Source organism: Bombus bifarius, unplaced genomic scaffold (assembly GCF_011952205.1).
Source record: "Bombus bifarius isolate JDL3187 unplaced genomic scaffold, Bbif_JDL3187 scf7180000007973, whole genome shotgun sequence".
NCBI lineage: Eukaryota > Metazoa > Arthropoda > Insecta > Hymenoptera > Apidae > Bombus > Bombus bifarius.
The window spans coordinates 3263525-3280282 of NW_022884359.1; the positions used below are offsets into that span (position 1 = coordinate 3263525).

Sequence of the window (16758 nt, forward strand, 5' to 3'; positions counted from 1 at the left end):
CGGATATTCAGTGAATTGAACCGACATGCGCGCGGCGTCAGTAATCGGATGACGTCACGCGTAGTAATACACGTCGAGAGCGCATGGCGAGTGGAGCGTCTGCAGAGGCTGCGCGAAGTGGGAACTGCTTTCGATTGTTGGCGGGCGCCGCCATCTTGGTCAGTGAGCTTGCGAGTGGCTGTACGACGAGGTGTACGTATTTCGGTGAAACGAGTATTTGGTGCGATTTCCCTGAAACCTTTCGTCTACCCGTGAAATCCACAAGCATCCAAGATGTCGGAACGGGAGGACAACGTTTATAAAGCGAAATTGGCTGAGCAAGCGGAACGCTACGACGGTGAGTACATATTTTCCGGGAAAAGGACCCGGTCTGCGCCAAAATGAAATCCACGAAATCGACCACAAAGCACTGCCACAAAGAGAAAGGAGGTAGCACCGCCCTCGTGACGTGCCTGCCGTACGATTTCATCGGATATGTAACGATCCTCTTCTGAGAATCGAGAACCTCGAACTGGGATCATGTCTCATTGGATCTGTCAAAAACCTGTGAAACGTCAAATATGACTAATCCATACACGGTGTTGGCCAAGTTGCCGGTTCGTAACCGGTGTTTTTTTTTTTATTAAAGGGTAGGTTTGTTCTTAGATTCTCTGTCACTGAGTTTGAGGCTCGTTAGAATCTGTCAAGATACTCAAGTTATCCAGAGCTCTTTCGAAGGATCGGGCAAGAAGGCATGAAAAAAGTTTCGTCGTTTTTGGGTTATATTGGTTTCGTCGAAACAAGTTAGCTAACGCCGAGACAGCGTTGCTAGGCGTGCTGTGTTCATTACTTTACGGGGTCCCTCGCAAGATAACGAGACAAGTCGGTCCTTCACCGACGTGTATGACGCATAGACACGGCACGATACTTACCAATCGCTGCCGGGTTACTCCTTAGACACGTAGTAACGCGTGCTCTGCTCGTGGCATTTGGCCTTGAAAGCCGAGAGAAATCATTTAGTCGATCGACCGACCGATCTATGGAATCGACGATAACACCTTCAGAAAATTGTAGCCTCGTAGCTTTTCCTCTATATTTAATTTTCTCGTGTATCATTTCTTATTACGTAGTATCTACGCAGTAAGGTAATAATTTCGATTGTAGAAATTTTTACATCGCTTCTGGCGAAAGCAACTCGTAGTGGGGTCACTCGTTGCGGTAGTAGGGGGAACCGTCAAATCTCTTCGTTTTACAAACCTCTCTCGTTTTGCATTTCTCCCTAGATGTATTTTACTAAATACCGCTTTGTCTCGTGGGATGTTATCGAGCCTGCAAATCAAGCACACGCGTTTGACATTTTGCGGAAGTACAAATGTATCTACATATAAATTTCTTGCAACCATTTGGTTTCTCATATTTCTTGTAAACTAATTTCATTTTAAGAACAAACGTATCCGAATGTGTCTGTTAGTGAATTGTAACATTTTTTTTCGATAACTAAAGAAAATCCTTCCAATAAATTCTTCATAGATACACATTCTAGCAATCTCATACCTAAACTCATCCTATATATTCTACTTTAGTAAACTAAAAATTACTAGAAACCATGTTACACCTTTTTAAGGTTGAAAATGAAGAAAGGAACGAGTTAACGACGCGGACAAAGGGAATAGCGTTTTCATTTATTCTGTGAAGCTGTTTTTCATAATTTCGCTGTTTTCGTCACCGCGTGAGCACGTTAATCGAGACAGGCATATTAAAGGGTAGAAATACTGGCATGTAGAAGATCCCTGGTTGAAACGGCCGCTAAGCGTGAAGAATGACAGGGTAGAAGGGAGCGGAGCTATTGCGATTCTCCCGGGATGAGGAGAAGGAAGGGCGGTGGGCAAATTTGAGGGTTGAGCGAGAGCAAGACACCGGAGGGGGATAGAGAAGGGAGAGGAAAGGACGACGGGCGAGATTACGAGTGGAGGGTGAGAACGGGAAGGGGTGAGATATGCGGGCAGAGTGGGGGAAAAGAGGGGCCATAGCAGAAGGAAAGTATTGATCTGTACTAGCTATCCTACGTTTCTGTACACCTCCGTCACCGGGTATACCATGTTCACAGTAATTCTTGCCGTCCGGAACCATCATGAACTTGAGCCTGATCTCTTCTCATAAATGTCATCATGAAATCTCTGTTGATCTTAGCCGGCCGATAATAAAGAGAGGATATAGATTAATCTTCTCTGTAATTCAAATATTTATACATTTAATGGTCGATGAATTATGTTACTTCAATGATAATAATTGATTATTCTAAGGGCATCCGCTTCTTTTCTTTTTTTTTATGAATAGAGTTATCGTAAAGAATTTGAGAGATTTTGAATTGTATTTTGTATTCCGGAAGTAGGAGCCCGTGTCCATCATCGTCTTTAATCAGTTCTCCGCTTATTGCACGCTCTCGTAATAACTTTTACAACCAGCTATCGATCCTATCGCGGAACCACAGATTTTAATGTCGCTTGAATATAAGATGCAACAACGCATTGACGTATCAAAGTTGATGTCCACTTTTCAAATGATAGATGACAATGTAAACGTATCGTTAATCAGACTTATTTTCTGCAAGTGATGTGAATAATGAGACGCAGACAAAAGTACGTGTACGCAGATCGATATCATTATTCTCGAACACTATGTATCTATAGATAATAAATACATAATGCTAACCAACTTCCTTGCAAAGTTCAAGGGGCAGCAGGTTAATATATGCTTGTGCGCCACTTTATCCTCTTTCTCGCGCAGAGCCTCTCTAATATCTCAGATGAAACTAATAATATATTTACACACAGGGTAACCACTTATTAATAATCAATAAATCATTTCCGATTCATTAATTTCCCATGATTGCATGTAGCGTACCTCGGTAAGTTCGATACCTTTATCAAAACATCGAACATACATTCTTTCATCTTAATTTTCATCACTTCAACAAAACATTATTATTTGAAAAAATATCTTTTGAAATCTATTTGTAAAATATTAGTTTAAAAAAGATGTTTATCTTATCTATATTAATTTCTTATCTTATCTACAATTCTTTCTCATTTTTTATATTTATTACTGTTGCTTGCCCTTTATTCCTTAGAAATTTTAAAAATTTCAATTTAATGACACTTTCGTCGACGGCGACGCCGGCGTGATTTTGCAGAAATGGTCGAGGCGATGAAGAAGGTTGCCTCGCTGGACGTGGAGCTGACCGTCGAGGAGAGGAATCTCCTTTCTGTCGCCTACAAAAATGTGATCGGTGCGAGAAGGGCGTCTTGGAGAATAATATCTAGCATTGAACAAAAGGAGGAGAACAAAGGCGCCGAGAGAAAGCTGGAGATGATCCGCCAGTACCGATCTCAGGTCGAAAAAGAACTGAAAGACATCTGCGCTGATATCCTCGGAGTTTTGGACAAACATCTGCTCCCATGTGCGTCTACTGGAGAGTCGAAAGTCTTCTATTACAAAATGTAAGAAAACTGCTGACCTTAAACCATTCCATTTTCGCTTTGTATTCTTACAAGAATATTCTATCTAACATTTTCTTAGTTTTCAAGAGACATATATTGAAAAATTTAAAGTTCCTCGTGTTTTAATTATATAATTAGAGATATGTTACACGTGCTATTACGAAACAATTACTATATATATATTAGGTTGTTCGAAAAGCGTCTTTCTTTTACAGTCTTTTACAACGATGCATCTTTATACAAACATGAAACCTAATTTGTCGAACGTTGTGATTTTTATTTTGATAGAACAAAATGAATCATACGTAATTCGATAAAATAATATAAAACGAAAAATGTTACGCATCCATTATTTCCTTATAAAACGAAAGAAACTTTTCGGACGACCTAATATATGTATCAAATTGAATTAAGGCCAAAGGAGTATTGACCAGAACATACGAATTAATTTGTATGTTGAATGTCATCGATTGTGAAATCGTTGGAGTTATATTGTAAAGTCAAAAAGAGAGTTAGTTTTTTAAGATAGCATTCAAGATTCTGGAGAGCGAGGCAGTTTAAATTAAGAAGTAACAAGCAACACGGAAGAACTTTCCGTTTCGGTCACTGATTTTTGAGGTATATTATTTTCTAAAACTTTCAGCTACTGTTTCGATAATTAAATGACGGTACGATACTCGTTATTTAACGACTATGGCTTATGAATAAGCTAGAGATTTGATTTTACTGTATTAACAGTAAAGAATATTTGTGTACAGTAGTCTCTTGGAAATCTTTTATCTAATATTTGAAATTAGCTCGTCGATTTCACCATCCGTATGTATTGTGCGTGATTCGCACGATTTAATTACAAATAATCAGTACTTTTACGAACATCTACGCCGCAGCTCATTAAACTTAATGTTACAATGAATATTAATAACATACATGTATGTTGTATAAAATATGCCGGGCATGAATGAAAGAAACTAGCGAAGGAAATTCTTAACAAGGCTGAGACATTTTTACGAGATCATAATCTTTTAAGAAATTATGCTCTATGTATTCTAGTAACAGATTATAACTGAAGATTAGCACGATATATATATATATATGGAAACCACAGGAGCTAAATGTAATAAGTAATTTTTGTTGATTTTCTGATTTTAATATCACTTTAGAATTAAACTGGAGGATTTTAATATGATACAACTGAAGATGGAAACAAGCTATTGTCTATTCAAAGACGTAAATCTGTTAAAAATAGCTGATAAGTTGGCAATATTTTTTAGAAGCGAAAGGTATAATTATTAAGACAAACACTATTTTGGAAATTTTGAAGTAAATGAAAAATCCCACGCGTACCTGCAAGACCATATAAAGATATAATTTTGATAAAATAGAATTAATTGACAACAAAACTGAATTGTTTCAAAATTCTTTTTGTACAAAACTTGTATAAAAAGATAGAAAATGTGCATCTACTGTCGTCTTGATATCTAATTTTTAATTTTTTTATAATAAAAGTTGACCAGGTTCAAATTTCCACTCTTTTGTTTTTGTAGGAAGGGCGATTATCACCGTTACCTTGCTGAGTTCGCCGTCGGCAACGACAGGAAGGAAGCGGCAGAGAACTCTCTGGTCGCTTACAAAGCGGCGAGCGACACCGCCATGACTGACCTTCCACCAACTCATCCCATCCGCTTAGGATTGGCGCTCAACTTCTCCGTGTTCTATTATGAGATCCTCAATAGTCCCGACAGAGCATGTCGTCTCGCGAAAGCTGCCTTCGACGACGCGATCGCGGAACTAGACACGTTGTCCGAGGAGAGTTACAAAGATTCTACCCTCATCATGCAGCTTCTCAGGGACAATCTTACTCTCTGGACGTCGGATATGCAAGGAGACGGTTAGTATATCTTTTCGTGAAAAAAATCGCTCGTTGCGTTTAAAATGTTCACCACCACTACACCAGACTGTAGAAACGACGTCGCACGATCAATAATATGTATTGCAGCAGCGCGATAAAATCTTCTCGTTATATTAGATTTTTCATAAAACGACAGACTCGTGTAGGAAGAGTAGGTTGATTTATTTCATGATAAAATTTATATTTTATGCAGAATGATATAAAAGTAATGCAATTGAAAGCTTCGACGCTTGAAGAAAAGACGATATTGGGATGGTAAAGCTTCTTTAGAAGCTCCGAATTTTGTATTACGTTACTAATCCATTGATCGCAAATGACTCTGTATTATGGCATTTAATTTAATTATTGAAATCATATGTGTATGGGTGATGGGGTATTAGAATGATTAGTCTGTGATTTAGAGTTCGAGGCTGATCGCGAAAACGAGGCTGCGGCTGTTTCTACCAACGTTTGAATTCAGGCATATCCCGTCCAATACGCCCTTGCATTATAAAGTCACCTGGTGAGCAATCCGATCGATCCTTCTCCTTCTTTCTCCTTAACCATTTAGATCCTACAATTAGCAGGTTAGGGTCAAAATAACTCACACCCAGTTTTTGATTAGTAGTTGAGCCGACCCTACCCTACTGGGTTATACAACCAATATTTTATCGTGATTGAAGTGGAATGTGTTTATTAACGAATTTTCTTCTTGTGTTGCACAGGGGAGGGCGAACAGAAGGAGCAGTTGCAAGATGTGGAAGATCAGGACGTATCGTAACTCTAACTGTAGTGAGTGTTATCTTGCGCATATAAAACTGAAAAAACACAAGAAAGCAAAAAACTCTTAATAACTTGTAAGCAAAAGAAACCAATTCAGCAGGTGGCAGTTCGGGGTGGGAAGGGGAGATGTTTAGCCATTGCGTGACCCTAAGCACGCACGTACGGTTACTCCAAAAAAAATACAAACAAAAAAGAAAAAAAATCATTCGAAATAACATACACACATTGAATTAAGGAGCGCGCAGAAAAGTAACAACGTAAAAAAGGACGTACACTCTGCGGTAAATAGGGAGACTGCGAGAGCATTTAGAGTGGCACTATTCTTTGCCTTCTTTACGTATTGAGAAGAAAACAAAAATGCTGTCTTTTTCAGTGGACGATGTCGAGAATGTTGAGTTGGCGCCGACTGACGTTATGCGCATATATTCATCCATATTAATTAAACAAAACAACAAAGAAGAAGAACACGAAATGAAAGAAACAAAAAGAGAGAAGAATATGCGCTAACCCAGTCGGAATAAACTCTCATTTTTTGTTGGTTTCAGTGAGTGAGAACGAATAGCATTATCCCCCACCCATAACGTTTCACCAATAACGAAACATGTTAATGGCTCGACGTCGATCTAAGTGCATATTGTGTTCGTTTGTTTTCACCCATCCCCAATCTCCTCCTCGTCCTCTTCCCCGCTTTTTTACTGCGCGCATCATTACTCTCGCATACTATAATAAATAACGTTATTATTAATGTATGCGTGTAAATCGAGTGTAAATCATCTGTTTATCTAAGGGATAAACGCGTCTCCTCCAGAGTTGGAGATACGTGGTTGATCGATGTGTTGGCTAAGAAAACAGTCAAAATAGAACCACGCGCCTTCATCTCTGCTTTCTGTATAAGATATTATGAATGTACTTCCGACGAAGTGTCCCGGTTTGCAAACCAAGTAATTTCATACACCATATAGATTTCGAGCATGGGTTCTCTCGTGTAGTCACTTTTAAATATGATTTAAGAACATGCGCTTACCGCGAAAGCGACGTACTTAACAAAATGCAATAACACCAGTCTGTCTTAAGTCTGGCTTTCGCAGAATCAAATTTCATGTTAAAATCGAGAACAACAAATTCTTTTAATTGTGAGTGAGAAACAAAATGTACACTATTCTCGACGTGCTCTTTCATACTCCGATCAGTCGTACTCCATCACGACGAAAGAGCACTCTGGTCGTCGAGAGGCGGGTTGAAAACAAAGAAATCACGGTAAATGAATTTTTAACACGAAGAAGAGAAAGAATGGGCAAATTACGTTTCACAGACAGGAAATAGCAGGAAACAAGTAGCTATCTAGCTAGTCTGTAATTGTGGTTGTACTTTTTCATACGCCCCCCTCTGTAAACTATAACGATCACTGTGGTATAACGAATTACAGAATAAACGATTGTATCCCGACTCGTTCTTCACCCGCGCTCACTTTTGCTATTATCACTGTCCTCGATTCCACTGTATCTTAGTTGATCTTAGCCGTGCGTCCATTCACCTTTTTATCGATGAACCATTCCGTCGATTTTCGCTTACGAGAAAAAGAAATATATATATTAAAAAAACAGCCGGGAAACATTCCAATGATAAAACGTTAGACGGACTTCATTAGTCTTTACGCGAAGAATTTGTTTGCGCATCTTAATCGAGGTAAGCTTAGCGATACAACAGTAGAATTATTTGTTTGTCAAGGTAAATAGTGTCGGTCGAAAATTTGTTATGTCAGCGTTGTAAAACGATCCTTTAAGTGCAATGTTTCTGTGTTCAAGAATAGTAACGTCTTGCTTGATGATTCAAACATGCAAAGAAGTTACATGTGCAAAGTTGCGTGCTTGCATATCTCAGTCGTAACAAATATGTTTCTGACCGTCACTGTGTTACATGTAGAAAAAAACCTTCAATTCGTGCAGTTTTCTCTCGCGATCGAGAAAATGTCGATGACGTTCGTGTAAGCGTGCAGCAAAAAAGCGAGGTGTATACCTGAAGAGAGAAACAGAAGCCGAAGGGAACGCGCTAAATGAAAAATGAAAAATCGAGAACTCTGCCTAGAAATTTTTTGGTGTACATCGTGCCCCTGTATTTAGGTATTAATAACACGATACAAATTGATAATCATGTTATAAAGTAACGTTACAAAGAATAACTCAAAGTAATATCAACGGCACCGTAAGTAAGTATATGCGAGTAATCTTAAGATCATAAAATTAAGGTATTGAAAGAAAAAAAAAAAAAGAACAAGAATTTAATCGACGCGAATCGTTCAAGCGATAATGTGGAGAGAAACGAACAGTTTAGAGCGTATCGTGGAATAAAAAGCAAAAAAGAAATCACCATCCCGAAAGTAATTTTGATAATCGTGTGAGAAACACGCCATGAAAGGTAATGGAACCGTAAGAAGGGAAGAATAAAGAACAGTGGAGGAGCAAAGAAAATATCGGAATCATTGGATAAGAATTGCATATAATATATATTATATATATATAGTTTACGTAAAATATACGTAATACGTGCATAACATACCACGCGTACGAGCGATAAATCTTTGAAAAAGAAAAAAAAAAAAAGAAAAAGCAAAATTTTAAGGTACAGTAAAGAAAACTTGTCAGTGGCAGTTGAATGTGGCATAAATTGAATTCCAAACGACGATAAACTGTGAGATACCTCATCCAATTACTTGCTTACACGATGGATTAAAAACAAGATGAGTAGCCAAACGCGATAACATTATTATTATCGTCGACGATGTAGCGTGTGATTCATAATGAAATTAATAAAAAAACAAAAAACGTAAATGTAGTGTTCTCGGCTAAAATAAAATAAAATCGTAGGTAGGCATTGATACCACCTGAATTTCACTGTAGGATTATTAGGGACGAATAATAGATGATCGGTGTATCGATTGAGACCGCTTTTATCCTTTATTCATTATCGTTGTGCGTGCTTAGTCAATTTTTATAAAAAAAGAAAAAACACGGAAGAGAAAGACGGTAAAAAGGAAATAACACATACCACATTACACATCTATTGTTCCATCTTTCTAGATGTAATATATTTGCTCTTATCTCTGTATTCTAAACATTAGTTGTGTATCTCTTTCTATTTCTTCTTATAATTATCTTCGGATCATTCCATCTTGTCGCTAACCCAGTTCACGAGAGCGAATAATTAGACCTGGATATCGAAATTTATCGTCATTTGGAGGAGAACTAAATCTGTCGTTTCTTTTTTCGGATTCGTATGCGTTCTCACGCTCTGTACTATTACTACTACTAACTATTATTACAATCAATGCGATTACACCGGATACGACCTTTTTCTGTAAAACCACACACACACGTGAAAGCTACAAATAAAGTAATTACAACTCTCTAATCGTTTCTTCGGATCTTTATTAATATATATTACTAAATATCAACATACGCGTCACTGTTAAAAATTATAATTAAATATATAAAATATTGTCTGTATCGCGTCATGTGTCATCGGTTCAGAGGAAGTCACCTGAAACCAGGATCTTCAATAACAATTCTAATGAACGTCACAGAATCATAATTTAATACATAAAAAAAAAAATATACATATATATATATAAACGAATCCAATGCTGATAGCAATTAGAGACAGGCATTATTACAGGGTGTGGAATACAACTATCTTAATTACACGCTGTAAAATACCATCGTCTTATGTTCTACATTTTTGTGAAGTTACGATGCTATAAGAGAACACTCGGCATACATTAAATCCTCTGATATCACAAACAAACATATTCTTTATATATTAGGTGACCCAATCTGTTGTATATCGATTACTTAATCACGGAATAATTTAATTTGCTAATATTGTATACATATCTCTTGCATTGACCGCGTGAGATTCCTTTAATCCACGATTATCACCTATAACGCGCTTACACAATCATCGATCGCGAACCACTGGCTTCCACTTTCTGCGACTGATTATCTTTTCCGATAATGTTCTCGCGAAAACTCGACGAGTTCGTCAACAGACGTCGTGGTCGTTTATTAATATCCACCTGCTTCAGAATTCGACTCAACGAGTTATCTGTGCCCTTCATGATCGGAGACAAGCTGAGGCTCGGTGCTGTTCGCGTTTTAATTATTCGTCCGCTCCTCGGCGATCTTGACATCTGATCGCTCGTTCTGCGCCTGGCAGATTTTAATTTTACGCTACGTAGCATGTCCAAGGAAACCACTGGCCCCTTTGGTCCTGGTATTGTGTTTCTTCTGTTCTCCTGAAATTAAAATTTATCCTTCGTATATTCTAAGTTTTTGATAAATGTATTTTGTATCATTTTTGCATAATTAGTTTCTTGCAATATCTGGGGGATGTATAATTGCATGGAGATCTCTCGAGAAAATCCGCGTTTTATTTTTCAAACATGTAAAGATCACCTTGGGATTTTTAAATAACCCCTCGAGTGTCCGGTCGAATAGCAACGAGGGTCGAGGAACAATTAACTAGACTGAAAATTGTGCCGCTTTAACGAGTGGTTAGATCTACCGGAGTATTTAAAATACTTCAACGAACATCCAAGCGAACATATATTCGCTATTCTAAAATACAATTCTCTTTTATACAGTTATGGTATTTTTTGCATCATTTATATTTAATTTCTCTTTTATCCGCTACTGAGCGCAACTTTTCTCGGATATTAACCAACAATAATCCACGATCAAATACGTGAAACCCAATTCGCGAAAGATAAAGAACGATAATTCTGTCAGGACAACTTAAGCGACTTTTCTAACTGAAAGCCGACTAATCCTCCGAACTATAGCAAGGTCTAGCTTCGAAAGGACAGAGTTCTCCACACCACTTGTTCATATACTCCAATTAACGGAGCGGCGTGTAACAATCCTCGGATTTACCTTAACGTTCTGCGGTGCTTTTTTTAGGGTCACCTTCAGCAAATCCTCGACGGTTATAGCTGGCCTATTAAACAGCGGTGTTGAGCACTTTCTCGAGGGCATCCTGACGCTTCTGCCGTTGTTCGGGGTGATCGGTGTAATCGGCTGCGCCGGCAGCTGAGCTGGCGGAAGTGCAGGAGCTGGTGGAGGCAGAAATGGCAAAGGAGGTGCTGGAGGTGGCGGGGGAGGTGGGGGAGGTGGAGGAGGTGGAGGAAAAACAGCAAACGGGGTAGATGATAGTGAAACTGATGGTATCGGTGGTGGAGGCGACGGAGATTTCTTTGGAGATTTTGTTCGCGTATTCTCCAACGCTTGCTGCAATCTTTGTAGTTCCTGTATCAAAGTTTCGTTACCACTGGCCAACTTCTTGATGATGTCTTGCATGCCGCTAACCTCTGCGGTTAAAGCACCGATGACACTTACGTTGCTTGCACGCACCTACGATAAAAAAGATATGCTAATAAGGCTGATTTAATACGCGGCTGTCGTAGAATGCGGAGAATTGCAAATGAAGGATAGCTATTTATACTCTTTTCAATTTTTCGTTTTAAGGAGGAACGTATAAACGTTTCTCACCGCTATGATACTGTATACTCTATTTTGTATTCTTAAAGCCTTTTAACATTTTGCTCGATAACATTTTTTTGTATCGAGATAGATTTGAGTTATAAATAGTTGTCGTAATAATAGTGGATAATGTACCTGGGTAATTTGGTCAGACAAACGAGTAACTTTGTCCAGGAATGTGTTGATCATCTGCTCGTTCTCCGAGCGTAACTTTATCATGATTTGACTGAGCTCCTCCATTTGCCGCCTCGTTGATGTTGATGTTGTAGCGGCTTTGAAGTTTTCGTAACTCTGAAATAATTATTAACCAGATGATAGATATAGATTGCTTATTACGTAAGCACACTTGCCTCTTTCAACACAGCCGTTATTCTTTTTATCATCCAGACGCAGAACAGAACGATTTTAGCGATGGGTTTCCTGGCTGAACGAAATCTTTGAAACTTTTTGTTTCCATGGAAGCTGGCGCATGTGGGCTGCAAATGATTACATTACAATTATATTTTTTATCATTTTCATGTATAAACAATTCATAAGTATCTACCTATTGGAATTTAAGAAATTTAAAAAACAACGTAATGAATAGGTTACGAATATTTATGCAAATTCATATTTTTATGAACATAAGTTGAAAATAAAAATAAAAAACTTCGTCAGAGATTTGTTTCAACTGCTAAATGCCTACTATATCTAAGCTGTAAATATGCAAAAATATTTACAGCTTAGATATAGTATTGCATAGTTTGCATATTTTGCATATTTGCATATTTTGCATATATACAGTATCGTGAATTTTTAAATTTTCCATAAATCATAAAAATTCGTAATTCAGTGATAAAAAAAATTACATCTTTGAGACATTTGTTGCATCCATTAGAATTAGGCACAGCCGGAAGATCCAAAATTAAAGTGGTGGGAGATTCAGAGCTGTCAGCGCTCCAAGGCGTCTTCGTTATTGTCGATTTAGGACAAAGATGTTTCTGAACATTTTTTTTCTCCATTGGTAATAAATTAGTAACCGTGTTAGTAGCAACAGGTTTTTCTAACCTCTCCATATCTTCTTCATCGTCAAATTTCAGCGTGGTTCGACATCTTTTGGCAGGTGGTGGAGAGCCACTGAACGGAGTATACGAATGAGCTCTAACTCTCGTATTACTCTCTACTTTCCTATAATCTCGTATGTCATCGACTTTATTATCGATCTTGTCAGTTTCATCTACAAAAGGATGCTTATTCGTTCGTTCGTTTGAATTTTCTTCCGAAGATGGTGTATTATAAGAAAATGGGCTCATCTGCAGTAATCTTGTTTCGTCACATTTCTTATATTTTGGTAAAAGATTCCCAAAAAATTCTTGATTCGCCGTTCGAACCTTCAAACTATTCAAGTGCCGTAAATTGGAAAGAATTCGTCTACACTCGCTCCAATTACTAATAAATTTATTTCCAGCCGAATTCTGCGAGTTCTTCTCATTTACTATTTCATATCTCGTATCTCGATCCCGTCCGTCCCATTTTTCTTCATATCGACCCACAGACTCGCAAGCAGAGATTGTAGTTTGAAATTCATCAAAAAAATTGTGGTATCCATTTTGAGGTTCTGATTCTGAATTAAAGTTAGCAAATTGCGGTATTAGTTCTGATGTATAGTCGCAAGGAAAATTGTAAGCCGATTTCGAGGAACAAAGTTGGTTATTGCAACTATAAACGTCGAGCCTAGTCCTTGAAAAAGATTTTTCCTCCTGCAGAGACTGGCAGTCATTCATTTCTAATTTTATTTCATCGTTCATTGACAAAGTTTTGTCCAATGGAAAGCATTTTTCTGTAGACTTGTCGATATTCTGCTTAAATAAATTTTTTACCTGTTTTATTTCGATCAGTTCTGGTCCCTTTTGTTCAACTTTTTTTTCTTTCTCATTTTTGTCTAATTTATTTAGATCTAATTCTATTTGACGAAATGTGGGCACGATTTCTAGACTTAAATCGTCATAGCATGACAAATCAGGTTGATCGGGTTCGAAGAGCACAGATTCTGGGGATCTCTGATGCAAAAGTCGTTCAGTGGACCTCGACCTTTTCTTGAATGGAGTACATTTGTGTTGCACGCAATCGACCTCGTCAGAGGTATCTGATTTTTGTAATAAACTTTCCTGGGATTGATGAAGATATTGCTTACGTCGAGATTGTTTGTAAGCTTTCCTCTTTGTCATTGTGATTTCCTCTTAAACTGCTGTTTGATGTTTATGCGAGTCCAAGGGCTCATGAATGATTAGTCAAGAAGGTATCAACATTTTGAAAGTAAGTTCACGCAGACTTTTTTGAGAAGTTGATTTGCACGATATGGATCACGAATTTTTAAACTGCTTTCGTTGATCTACCGAACGAGTATGAAACTGTTCTATTTATTTGATACACTAATGACATTGTACTAAAGGTTATCTATTTATATTTGTTTTGATTCTAATAGAAGAAATAGTATAATAGGTAATTTTCCTGACCATATAATTCCCTAAATTTGTATCGTTTATGTGCTATTGTTTTCTATAAAGTTAATAGAATGATAAAATATAAAGAAGATCGATGAGGACTGTTTTTCACTTAAAAGAAGATTTATTTTGTAATTAACAAAGTTTATCTTTAATTACAATTGTATACGTTTATGTTAAAATTAGAACACTTCGTGTTTTAAAATTCCACTTCGTTTAAAACGAGGTATATGTCTACTTATTGGCAAAGGATCCACCTTTCCTTTTTATTAAAATTCCTTTTTCGCGTACAACGCGAATCTGCTTTATAATCATTACTGAATACAGTCGAGTCTCATTTGACAAATTTATCACTCGCTATTTAGTTCATTAACAATTATATGAGCAAAATAACGATATTCATTTCTTGTTCGCGAAATCCTCTCCCTTTTTAATGTTTTTCTTAAGCTCTGGGATCGCTGCATCCAGCAGTTTCTTCTCAAATTCGCTAAGTTTGCCGATACCAAGATTCTTTTCGAGTCCGTTTTTCTGAAATTTAATAGAAATATTATTACTTAAATACACTTAAATATTAAAATACATTATTGTTTAATAATTATACTTACACCCAAGAGACACGGTGTTGAGAAGTACTTGGTGTCGCAGACGTCTGATTTAACGTAAGTGCATTCTACGATACCCTGTTCTCCGTTAAGCGCTCTGAGTACAGAGAGACCAAATCGAGCACCAGCATACGCCATTGAAAGCGTCGCAGAACCTGTGCCAGCCTTGGCTTTAACGACCTCTGTACCAGCCTCCTGAATTCTGGTAGTGAGAGCCTTCAGTTTATCTTCTGGGAAAGAAACTGAGGGATTGGTTTGTGAAATCAATGGAATAATAGTGACACCACTGTGACCACCGATAACTGGCACATTTACTTTTTGTGGGTCAAGGCCCTGAAAATAATATAATTGACATTATATATACTTTGTAGATGTTTAGCATTTCATTCATACTTCTGTAAACGCAGTAACAAAAATGGAACCAAAATAGAGATATATTTCACTCATTAAACAGTGTAACTGTATTTTGACTATTTTACATACTTTTGCATATTATGTGCATTCTATGAATGTTTAAATTTCTCATAAATGCATAAAAATCCCAAGTTTACACATTATGTAAGATTCATTTACTATTATATTTCTTACGAACCTTGGCTTCTGCGATAAAGGTGTTTGCTCTAACAATATCAAGAGTAGTTACACCAAATACTCTATTGGGGTCATAAACACCAGCTTTTTTCAAGACTTCACTGGCGATAGGCACAGTGCTATTGACTGGATTTGAAATAATGGCAATGATAGCTTTTGGGGATGCTTCTGCTATAGCCTTAGTAAGATCTCTCACTATCGAAGCATTTGTGTCAAAGAGGTCATCTCTGGTCATTCCAGGTTTGCGTGGAACACCAGCAGGAATAATGACCAGCTACAAAGACATTACACAATGAACAAAAATTTTGAATGCCTTGTAAATATTTCGAATGCATTGGATAAAATAAACACCTGTGCTCCTTTAACACAATCTTTCAGTTCATCTGGACCAGTGTATCCTTTTACTTTGGATGGAGTATTTATGTGCGATAAATCAGCGGCGACACCTGGCGTATGCACGATATCATACAACGATAATTCGTTTATAAGGCATGATTCTTTGAGAAGTAACGATAGCGGCTGTCCAATTCCTCCGCTTGCTCCCAAAACCGCGACCTTGGCGTTGCACTGTAACGAAATATCCCGAAAAAGATTAGAGAGAAACAGAGATATAAGGCATATACGCATGCGTAATCGTGAAATTAATTTACGATAGTTTACTTTCTAAAAAATACCATAACTGGAATTTTACACAAAAGATTTCCAGAGAAATTTATATATTATATACATATTGAATACATATTTTAAGAATCAAATGACATTCAATCGTTTCAATGATGTTCACAGTTGCATAACTAACGTACTTCACGTGTATTTTAAGTGATATGATCGATAAGCATTGTTGTAATTCTGAGTTTGATAAAGAATTAAGCACATGATAGAGGTACAAAGTAGAGTAAACTACTTGGCCAATATGATGCTTAATAGAGCTTTCGATTGCTATATAAGACTTACTCTGGCGCTGGTGGATAATCGCTTTGCTCCTTGTTGAGCAACGCTTAACACAGGCTTCAGGTATCGTGGCAACATGTTCTCTGTGACTTCCTGATCACAAATGCGGCTGATTTCAAATTTCAGACAAAACTCGATAACCTTTCAAAGACACTCCTCCGATGACCTCAATAGCCTCAATGCCATTTCACACTTGTTTCACTTCGTCCAATCGTCAATCTGTTATCTTCAAATATGTATATGAGCATGCGTAGTTTCGTGTGAACAATTTGCGCAAGTCGGGAACATTTGCGCGCCAATTCTTTAAGAAATCATTATGTAAATTGCAATTTACTATAGTTTTAACAATTGTATCGCCTTACCTTTCAAAAATAAAATATTTTAGTAACTTTTTGTTTTGTTATATTTGTTAAAATATGATATTTGTTTTATTATTTTTAAGTAGTT

At 37.3% G+C, this 16758-nt stretch overlaps 3 protein-coding genes across 3 annotated transcripts; 1 reads left to right on the plus strand and 2 right to left on the minus strand.

Moving 5' to 3' along the window:
* Positions 1 to 42: 42 nt before the first annotated feature.
* Positions 43 to 8502, plus strand: LOC117216679 (14-3-3 protein epsilon). The gene is made up of 4 exons (XM_033463600.1): positions 43 to 337; positions 3173 to 3479; positions 5024 to 5367; positions 6093 to 8502. Exons 1-4 carry the CDS (start codon positions 274 to 276, stop codon positions 6146 to 6148), a joined length of 771 nt encoding a protein of 256 aa, XP_033319491.1. The 5' UTR covers positions 43 to 273; the 3' UTR covers positions 6149 to 8502.
* Positions 8503 to 9131: 629 nt separating this feature from the next.
* LOC117216673 lies at positions 9132 to 14136 on the minus strand. The gene is made up of 5 exons (XM_033463583.1): positions 12533 to 14136; positions 12035 to 12160; positions 11820 to 11975; positions 11079 to 11555; positions 9132 to 10441 (listed from the first exon to the last, which is right to left on the minus strand). Exons 1-5 carry the CDS (start codon positions 13889 to 13891, stop codon positions 10097 to 10099), a joined length of 2463 nt encoding a protein of 820 aa, XP_033319474.1. The 5' UTR covers positions 13892 to 14136; the 3' UTR covers positions 9132 to 10096.
* A 133-nt stretch (positions 14137 to 14269) lies between these two features.
* Positions 14270 to 16541, minus strand: LOC117216677 (malate dehydrogenase, mitochondrial). The gene is made up of 5 exons (XM_033463597.1): positions 16315 to 16541; positions 15712 to 15927; positions 15362 to 15634; positions 14773 to 15102; positions 14270 to 14695 (listed from the first exon to the last, which is right to left on the minus strand). Exons 1-5 carry the CDS (start codon positions 16387 to 16389, stop codon positions 14567 to 14569), a joined length of 1023 nt encoding a protein of 340 aa, XP_033319488.1. The 5' UTR covers positions 16390 to 16541; the 3' UTR covers positions 14270 to 14566.
* Between the last annotated feature and the right edge of the window lie 217 nt (positions 16542 to 16758).

Coding starts and splice junctions, on each gene's coding strand:
- LOC117216679 (XM_033463600.1), top strand. CDS start 274: ATGTCGGAACGGGAGGACAACGTTTATAAAGCGAAATTGGCTGAGCAA. Junction 3,480..5,023: donor AAAGTCTTCTATTACAAAAT/GTAAGAAAACTG, acceptor TTGTTTTTGTAG/GAAGGGCGATTATCACCGTT. Junction 5,368..6,092: donor GTCGGATATGCAAGGAGACG/GTTAGTATATCT, acceptor TGTGTTGCACAG/GGGAGGGCGAACAGAAGGAG.
- LOC117216673 (XM_033463583.1), bottom strand. CDS start 13,891: ATGACAAAGAGGAAAGCTTACAAACAATCTCGACGTAAGCAATATCTT. Junction 12,161..12,532: donor GCAACAAATGTCTCAAAGAT/GTAATTTTTTTT, acceptor AATCATTTGCAG/CCCACATGCGCCAGCTTCCA. Junction 11,556..11,819: donor TGTCTGACCAAATTACCCAG/GTACATTATCCA, acceptor TTTTTATCGTAG/GTGCGTGCAAGCAACGTAAG.
- LOC117216677 (XM_033463597.1), bottom strand. CDS start 16,389: ATGTTGCCACGATACCTGAAGCCTGTGTTAAGCGTTGCTCAACAAGGA. Junction 15,928..16,314: donor GATTATCCACCAGCGCCAGA/GTAAGTCTTATA, acceptor ATTTCGTTACAG/TGCAACGCCAAGGTCGCGGT. Junction 15,635..15,711: donor ATTGTGTTAAAGGAGCACAG/GTGTTTATTTTA, acceptor ATGTCTTTGTAG/CTGGTCATTATTCCTGCTGG.